General features: G+C 48.2%; 1 protein-coding gene across 1 annotated transcript; it reads right to left on the bottom strand.

Moving 5' to 3' along the window:
- Positions 1 to 5,283: 5,283 nt before the first annotated feature.
- Positions 5,284 to 6,487, bottom strand: LOC116111888 (protein Ycf2-like). The gene is made up of 2 exons (XM_031398048.1): positions 6,326 to 6,487; positions 5,284 to 5,925 (listed from the first exon to the last, which is right to left on the bottom strand). The coding sequence occupies exons 1-2, from the start codon at positions 6,485 to 6,487 to the stop codon at positions 5,284 to 5,286; spliced, it is 804 nt and encodes a 267-aa protein (XP_031253908.1).
- Between the last annotated feature and the right edge of the window lie 2,249 nt (positions 6,488 to 8,736).

The raw sequence follows: 8,736 nt of genomic DNA, 5'->3' as shown, positions 1-8,736 counted from the left end.
CTTTGAGCGGCCCGGTTGAGGACCTGTCCAAAGTTTCGGTTGATCCAAAAGAGCCGAGCCAAGTGCTAAAGATCGGAAGCTGTCTCAACCCTCAGCTCGTTTCTGAGCTGACAAGCTTCTTAAAGGAGAACATTGACATGTTCGCCTGGTCGCATGCAGATATGGTCGGGATCAGCCCAGACATTATTTGCCATTCATTGAACGTCAGCGGTGAAGCCAAGCCAGTTCGCCAAAAAAGAAGGGCGATGGATCCGGAGTGGTACGCCGCACTAAATCAGAAGTGGAGAACCTTCTCCGAAATGGATCCATTCGTGAGGCTCTCTACCCGACCTGGGTTGCCAACCCGGTCCTGGTAAAGAAACCAAATGGCAAGTGGCGGACCTGTGTAGACTTCAGCGACCTCAACAAAGCTTGCCCGAAAGATAGCTTCGCCCTGCCGAGAATCAACCAGCTCGTTGATGCCACCTCGGGGCACGAGCTGTTAAGTTTCATGGATGCATACTCGGGATACAATCAAATCCCGATGTATAGGCCAGATGAGGAGCATACGACCTTCATTACGGACCAGGGGCTATACTGTTACAAAGTCATGCCCTTCGGCCTCAAGAATGCGGGAGCGACCTATCAGAGGTTGGTCAATCGAATGTTCTCCGACCAGATCGGGAGGACAATGGAGGTCTATGTGGACGACATGCTGGTCAAATCCTAGGTCGCCTCAGAACATATTGCGTATCTCGCAGAGATGTTTGACATACTCCGACTCTACAGAATGAAGCTGAACCCTCTCAAATGCTCGTTCGGGGTATCGTCAGGAAAGTTCCTGGGATATATGGTCAATCAGCAGGGCATAGAAGTAAACCCCGAAAAGATTCAAGCTCTGCTCGATATGGAGAGCCTGACCAACAAAAAGCAGGTCATGAGTCTGAACGGGCGAATAGCGGCACTTAGTCGCTTCATATCAAGGCTAACAGACCACTGTTTACCATTCTTCAACGTCCTAAAGGCCAATAAGAAATTCGAGTGGACTCCCGAATGCGAGCAGGCATTCCAGAATATAAAAGAACACCTTAGGAAGCCACCTCTCCTCTCTAAGCCTCTTCCACAGGAGATCCTGCTCATCTACCTATCCGTGTCCCAGTTCGCGGTTAGTGCAGCTTTAATAAGGGAAGAGGAAAAGGCTCAATGGCCAGTATATTATGCAAGTAAGCGTCTATCGGATGCCGAGATGCAGTATCCGAAGATGGAGCGACTAGCTTTTGCTCTGCTGGTCGCGTCCAGAAAGCTGCGACCTTACTTCCATGCCCATACGATCAATGTAATGACAAATTACCCCTTCAGGCAGGTCCTCCAGAAACCAGAGGCCTCGGGTAAATTGCTCAAATGGGCCATGGAATTGAGCCAATTCGACCTAAAGTATAAGCCCAGGTCGACCATTAAAGGGTAGGCTGTTGTCGACTTCATCTCAGAATTTTCCTATCTCCCAAGCGAGCAACAGCCTAGCGAAGCCGTGCAAGAAAGTATTCAGAACCTGTCGACTTGGAACCTCTACGTCGACGGGTCATCAAACAGGAAAAGAGCCAGTGCGAGTCTTCTCCTTGTGAGCCCCGAGAGGGCTCGAATTCATGGTATCCTCCGGTTCGGGTTTAAAGCGACCAACAATGAGGCCGAGTATGAAGCCCTGCTCACCGGGTTGTGACTTGCCAAAGAAATGAGTGCAACCGCGATCAGCATTTACAGTGACCCTATGCTGGTCGTCAACCAAATCCTAGAGGAATACCAAGCCAAGGAAGAAAACATGGTCCGCTACCTGAAAGAGGCTAAGACCTCTTTGGGGTCGTTTAGGCACTTTGAGATCGCTCAGATCCCCAGAGAGAGCAATTCTATAGCAGACGCCTTGGCAAAGATAGCCTTCTCGTTGGATTCAGAGGCTCCTGATAACATCCCTATTCGTTTCGTCGATGCTCCAACTATCAGCTCGACCGAACAGGCCATAAATGTTGCTCAACTAGATTCCTGGATGACCCCCATTGTCTAGTACCTCAAGGATGGGACCTGTTAGGAAACGACCCGGTTGTGCAGCGGAAAACAAAATTTTTACAACTACGGATCGTTCCTTAGAACCCAAAATCAGATAGATTTTACAGTTTATGCATAATATGAATCTGCAGAAAAATAAATCTAAAGGTTTAGATTCATACCCACGTTTGGAGGCTCCACCAATGTTGTCTCTGAATGTGTTTGCTACCGATCCAAGTGTAGGATCGAACCAAGAAGTCCACACGAAGACAACCACCAAGAACCAAGGAGGGATTTGCTAGATCCTCCTTGGCCTTAAGAAATCAAGAAGAAGATCAGTATTTGATTTTTCAATCAAACAGTGAGATTGGCGTGAGAGAGTGTATAAGGGGCTGCTGTGTTTTCTTTTTTTTTTAAAATTAAAGAATGAATCACACACTATTCTTTTTATAGGCAAACCAAGTTGCCCTATTCCCACATGGAATGGGCTTGGGCTCCAACCCAAACACCCCATGTTGCCAAACACTCCCAATTTGATATTTTAATTTAATTCATCATTATCTTAATTAAAATCAATTAATATTTAATTAACATTTAACAATAATGATGATTTAATTAAATATGTGCGAACACACATTTAACCGTAATTTCACTTATTTAATTTTTAACAAATTTAAAAAAAGGCTACGACCTCAGCAAATTTAATTGCACTGTGAAATTACCAAAATACCCTTTCGCCTAAAAAGACGAAAACGCCCTTCTTTCTTCTTGGCTCTTAAATTATCTTCTATGTGTGTGACCCATAGGCTCCTCATCATACCGGTAGTGTATAGTATCGCGATTAACACCAATTAATCGTCTCACTAATACACAGACCAAGATTGGCCCCTAGCAAGGCATCATGGCCACCCGATAGATTCGGATTCAGCAAAGTAGCTACCTGTCAACGATATGGTTACCGTACAATACGATCCTTTCATCATACGTTATCTCGACGAGACGAAGGCATAGAAATAGTGTCAACCTTCGGTTACTCTCGATATTATATATTCAGTTTCTGGACCAATGACCCGTATTATAATCTGGATAGAGCAACAACTCAATCCCACTGTGGCCACAGTTTTAGTGTCATTGCCATATACTGAATTGCGCCGTGAGATAACTTCTCCCGTACCCGGGAGTGATGAATCCTTTGTCAATCCACCATAGTCTTGATACACTCCTTGATATAGCCAATCACCACCGTACTGACAGCTCTGAATAGAACTGCGTTAGGCTAGTGTCAAACTGCACCAATCGGTGCACAAGGCGCTCCGGTGATCTCAAGTCTAAGGATCACATGCACCACCATTCGTTAGAGGATTTGTTCCATAGACACTGGGGTTACCATCCATATGGAATCCTCTGGTGGGTCAGTCCAGTGAACTTGCTGCGGTATATCCGCCTACAACAAGCACCCATGTGTTGCACCAGGTTGTCACCAAACAACCTTGACAAGTGAGATCAGTCACTGCCTTTCGACAGGGTCGTTCAACACTATGATAGCCTTACCGTATTATCTGTGCCCTTACTTCAGAATAATACTGGGCTACGGACGTTTCTAGAATGGCCACCATATGTGCTCATAGGGTTCTCACTATCAAGATTTGAAACACTTGATACCCTCGTCACGGTTCTACCATTCTATGGACATATATCAATACATATTGCAATAATAATGATTTACGCGATATAGAATAAAATGCCTTTTATTATTGATTAATGAACATTATTACAAAAAGTCAATTCCACAATAATTGATTGGCTCTAGGGCATCTACTCTAACAGGACCTTGCCTAGCGACAAGGTCGAGGCAAGGGTCCTGCGAGTAAGGTCTACTCGTTTCACACTCATCGGGGATCAGCTGTACAGGAGAGGATTCAGTGCCCCTCTCCTCCGATGTGTGACCAGTGAAGAAGCAGACTACATCATGAGGGAAATCCATAAAGGGATCTGTGGCAACCACACAGCAACTTGATCTCTTGCGAACAAGGTTGTTCGTCAGGGATATTATTGGCCCCGGATCTAAGAAGATGCACACAACTTTGTTAAGAAATGTGACAAGTGCCAGCGGTTCGCGAACATTCCGCGAGCCCCATCTCACGAGCTGACTACTATATCTAGCCCCTGGCCATTTTCCATGTGGGGGATCGACCTTATCGGCCCCATGCCAGTTGGAAAGGGAGGGGTCAAGTATGCCGTAGTCGCGGTAGACTATTTCACAAAATGGGTTGAAGCCGAACCGCTAGCCGCGATCACAACCAGAAAGCTAAAAGACTTCGTTTTCAAGAACATTGTGTGCCGCTACGGAATTCCTCACACCCTCATCTCGGATAATGGAAAGCAGTTCGATAATGAGGAGTTCAAGAAGTTCTGCGACGAGCTGGGCATCCATAAAAAATTTGCCTCAGTCGCCAAACCGCAAGCGAATGGCCAAGTTGAAGCAGTCAACAAGACCATCAAGCACACTCTAAAGGCCAAGCTCGGGGCAGCCAAAGGAAATTGGGCTGATGATCTCCCCGAAGTCTTATGGGCGTACAGGACAACTCCAAGAACCTCCACCTCGGAAACCCCTTTTTCGCTAGCCTACGGCTGCGAAGCGATGATCCCTGTAGAGGTCGGGACTGGTTCTCTTCGGAGGGACTTGTACAATGATGCCGAAAACGAAGCACTAATGAGAGCAAGCTTGGATCTAGTCGAAGAGCACCGCAACAAGGCTTCGCTAAGGATAGCAGCCTGCCAACAGCGTGCAAAGAGGTTCTTCGACTCAAAGGTCAAGCGAAGAGACTTCCAGGTCGGAGACCTTGTACTAAAGGAAGTTCTCCTCAGAACCAGAGAGCCAAGTGTAGGGGTACTAGGGCCTAACTGGGAAGGTCCGTACCGGGTCGACATAGTGATCAGACCGGGGACTTACCACCTCAAAAGATTGAACGGCTCCAAAGTACCCCGAGCTTGGAATGCCGAGCACCTCCGGCCATACTATCAGTAATCCCGAACTCAGCTCTCAGTTTTTGTTAATTTCTTTAATATCAAGTATTACTTTGTTCGCTCGAAACAGTTCGCATGTGTTCTGTTCGCATGTAAGAATTTGTATGTAATTGCCTATGAAAATCACAATTGTAAATTGTACATATATATGAAAAAGCGAACTACAATTGTAAAGAAGGTGTCTTTATTTATGTACAAACAAAAAGTTAGACCCAATTATGATGGGGTCGACTCATTACATTACGGCTGGTCGAGGGGATCCTTCGAACCAGAACCCCCTGCCTGGTCGGGTCCTTGGGCGGCGACGGCTTCCAGATCGTCCTCCTCGGCCATGATCCGTAAGGTCGCTTGCCACCCCTCCGGGAGGTCGGAAATGTCCATATCTGGGTTCCTCGATCGGAGGGAATAAATGCACCCAATCGCCCAGTCGGCGGCCTTTTCCTCCATCTCCTCTGACTGATTCCGCATCTCTTCAGTCAGTGAGGCGACCCTTTCGCGACTCTCCTGGAGTTCAGCCTCAAGAGCTTGCCTTTCCTCTTCGGAGGCCTCCCTCTCTTGTTCAGCTCGCTGAGCCCGTGCGAAGGTCGCCTGGATCTCCTGATCCTTTTCTCCGACCTCCTTGGAGAGCCTGGCGGTTGTCCTCTGAAGTTCCTTAACTTCCTCCGCACGTCGATCGAGTTCCGTCTTTTGGAAATCCACAGTTCGTAAAGCGGTATCCTTTTGGCTCAGATACCTGTTCGCCGCATCGAACGCTTCTGTTCTTTCAGCTTCGGCGGATTCCAAGCTTTTCTTGAGCTTCGCGACCTCCTCCTGTAGGTCGCTGGACCCCTTCGCAGCTCCCAGCCGTGTCTTCTCTATAGACATCCTCATCGCAAGTAACGCCTGCGAGCAAGATACGAGTTAGAAGTAAATCAGAATGAAGTTTCAAATACAGCTCGTTTACCTTGCGTAGATGCTGGAACGACGTGGTCATCAGGTCGTCGCCCGAATCAGCAAACTTGTCGTATGACTCCGATAGCTCACATTCGAGCAGGCTAAAGACTATTGGCTGTAGGTATTCGGGCAGACTCCCCAATCAGTCTAGCACTAGTGCGTCCTTCGCTTTGTCGGAGGTGATCGCCTCACTTGCAGGCTCCTTGCCCGACCTCCTTGAGTCCCCCCGCGACCTCAAGGGCTCCTCCTCGGATTTGGTCTCAGACTCTTCGGCCTGGACCTGTTTCCTCTTCTTGGACCTTTGGGCCGGAGCCTTACGCCTTGGGCATGCTGGTGGTGCCTAAGCGACCTGTTCTGCCCTGGTCGCTTCATGCGTAGGGGGCTGCGAAGGTGCAGCAGCTCGCACCGGTTGTGCAGGAATGGGACGAGCAGCTTCGGCCGCTCTCTCCCTCCTCGATCGAGGGAAGACAAACGGAGCTCGGCGGGGCTGCTCGGACTCCTTCGGGGGCATGTTTTCTACATTTAAGCTCGTTAGTAAACAAAATTGCTCCGCGACCAGGACGGGAGTTAACGTAACCTTACCTTCCAAGGGTTCTAAAGACGCTTTGTTGCTGAAAAAACCGTACTTCCGCAAGTTCGCGGTTGTCACAAGCTTCCTCGCGTCCCGGCTCTCCTCGTCCAATACTCCAAAAGATACGAGCCTGTCTGGGTCGGCAGGTAAGTTTTGGCTAGTCATTCTATTAACTACAAAAGAAAACAGGTCGTTATTATAGATCATGCGAGCAGATAATGAACCCAGTGAAGAAAAACCTACTTGGATCCTGAAAGCGGCAGTAGCCGTCATAACAGAAAAAGAAGAACTTTGTCTCGTAGGCCCCCGCATTGCTGGGATAGCTATGTATCCCCGCGGCAATGGTAGGTCACCGAGACAAATAATATGAGTCCTTGTCCCTACTCTTCTTGAGGTAATAGGCGACGCCGAGCTCCACTGCCGTTGGCTCACCCAAGCTGCTTTCGCAGCACGCGATGTAAATCGCGACCGCGATGACATACGCGTTTGGCATGAGTTGCATCGGTGCGATCCCGAAATGATCCAGGACCGACCTGATGAAAGGATGGAGGGGAATCCTCCCTCCACCCTTAAAGATCTCTTCGGAGATCGCGACAAGGCCATCGGCAGGGTGTCGTGACGACCTCGTATGGTCGAGGAACACCTCCGCGCGGATGTCAAACTGCCTTTTTATCCTATCAAATTCCTCTGAGGTGAGAACCGAGAAGACATCAAGGGCTGCGTCCTCAGGAACGTCTCGCAAGGACGAACTGGCCGCTTCCTCGGGTCTGGACGTTGACGGATCCATTCGAGTCTACAACATCGATAGACAAGGTCATTTAGGCCTTCGTGCTTTGTCCCGTGCGGCAGCAGGGGACAAGTTCTTAAAACCCTAATAGCAACTTGAGCCGCCACCCACGGCTCGAGTCCGGCAACAATGGCGCGTCTCTGGTGGAACACCGAGAGACCCTACGCCGTTGCCCACCAACCAAACAAATGCAAAAAAAAAAAAAAAGAAAGAAAGGAGAATCTTACTTTCTCGGATGCGTGACCGAGGCCGAAACTCGTTCTAGTTGCCTGATAAGCGCCGATCGGGAAAGAAAGATCTCTGGTTTGCAAAGGTTTGTCACTCGAAGCAAAAGAAATTTCGGTGGCGTCATCTGAAAAATGTGAGTTTTTATATGGATTGTGAATCGACGGTTACCACTTCTCGGAACCGAAACGACAACCTCCTCTCTCTCCCCGCATTTAATGCGCCCCACGTCGCATTAAATGCCTTGATAGGAGTCGTCGTTTCAAGTGCGTCGTGCAGTCAGGGCTATCGAAACGACGCCGAGTCAGCACAGCGCATTTAATGTTCCTGGCAGACACTACGGCGCGTGCAGAGCGCCTGACAGCGTGGAACCAGGTTCATCGAATCTCTAACCCTAAGGTACAGAAAAGAGCGTCCGACGAATCTAGATCGCTATGATGAAGATTGTCAGGTCGCTTAGGCAGGGAATTGCGCGAGGTCGTGTTCGCCAAAGGCCCTGTGCTGAGCTCATCCATTCAGGTCGGAGCGACCAGAACCTCCAATGTGACTTAGTTTCCAAGGTTCGATCCTCAAACCTTAAAAACTAGGGGGCTTCTGTTATGCCTGGGAAAATAAGGGTTGACGTGGGAGAGTCACGTGAAGGGTGACCTGCTCCCATCAGAGCAACAAGCACATGTCAGACCTGCCAAATGATATGGGTCTCAAACGTGTCCCTCTCTCCTGCAATAAATCATGCGAAATCAGCTTGGGAAGAGAGTAATGGGACATAAAGCCGGATTATATCCTGACAATCACACCAACCATGGATTTAATGATGATTACACGCTTCAGTTTGATATAAAATGAAGAAGACCCCTTCATTAGGGGGATTTGACAATTTCACACAAGAAACTCTCTCTCTCTCCCACGCTTTTGTATTTACTTTTCCCAACCTTATGTAAGTCAGTCCGCTGTTGCGACCTGACCCACATTATCAATAGCAATACAAATCAGTGGACGTAGGACTTGCTACCTTAGCATCCGAACCACGTTAAAAACTCTCTTTGCATTTATTTCGCTTTCTATATTCATTATCATGTGTGTTTCTTAGCCAATCAACGTTACGCACGTGACAATTAGTTGGTGCCAAAATCCAGCATCAACAAAGAGTATTGCAAAGGTTTCTTTGATTTCTTAA

The sequence above is a fragment of the Pistacia vera genome, unplaced genomic scaffold, assembly GCF_008641045.1.
Source record: "Pistacia vera cultivar Batoury unplaced genomic scaffold, PisVer_v2 Contig653, whole genome shotgun sequence".
In the NCBI taxonomy this organism is placed as follows: Eukaryota; Viridiplantae; Streptophyta; class Magnoliopsida; order Sapindales; family Anacardiaceae; genus Pistacia; species Pistacia vera.
This window is presented reverse-complemented; position numbering and strand designations above follow the sequence as displayed.

What these genes read in the sequence shown, in the direction of transcription:
- LOC116111888 (XM_031398048.1), bottom strand. Translation starts at nt 6,487, where the DNA reads ATGCCCCCGAAGGAGTCCGAGCAGCCCCGCCGAGCTCCGTTTGTCTTC. An exon ending in AAGCGACCAGGGCAGAACAG is followed by an intron (nt 5,926 to 6,325) that starts GTCGCTTAGGCA and finishes TCTTGCTCGCAG; the next exon opens with GCGTTACTTGCGATGAGGAT.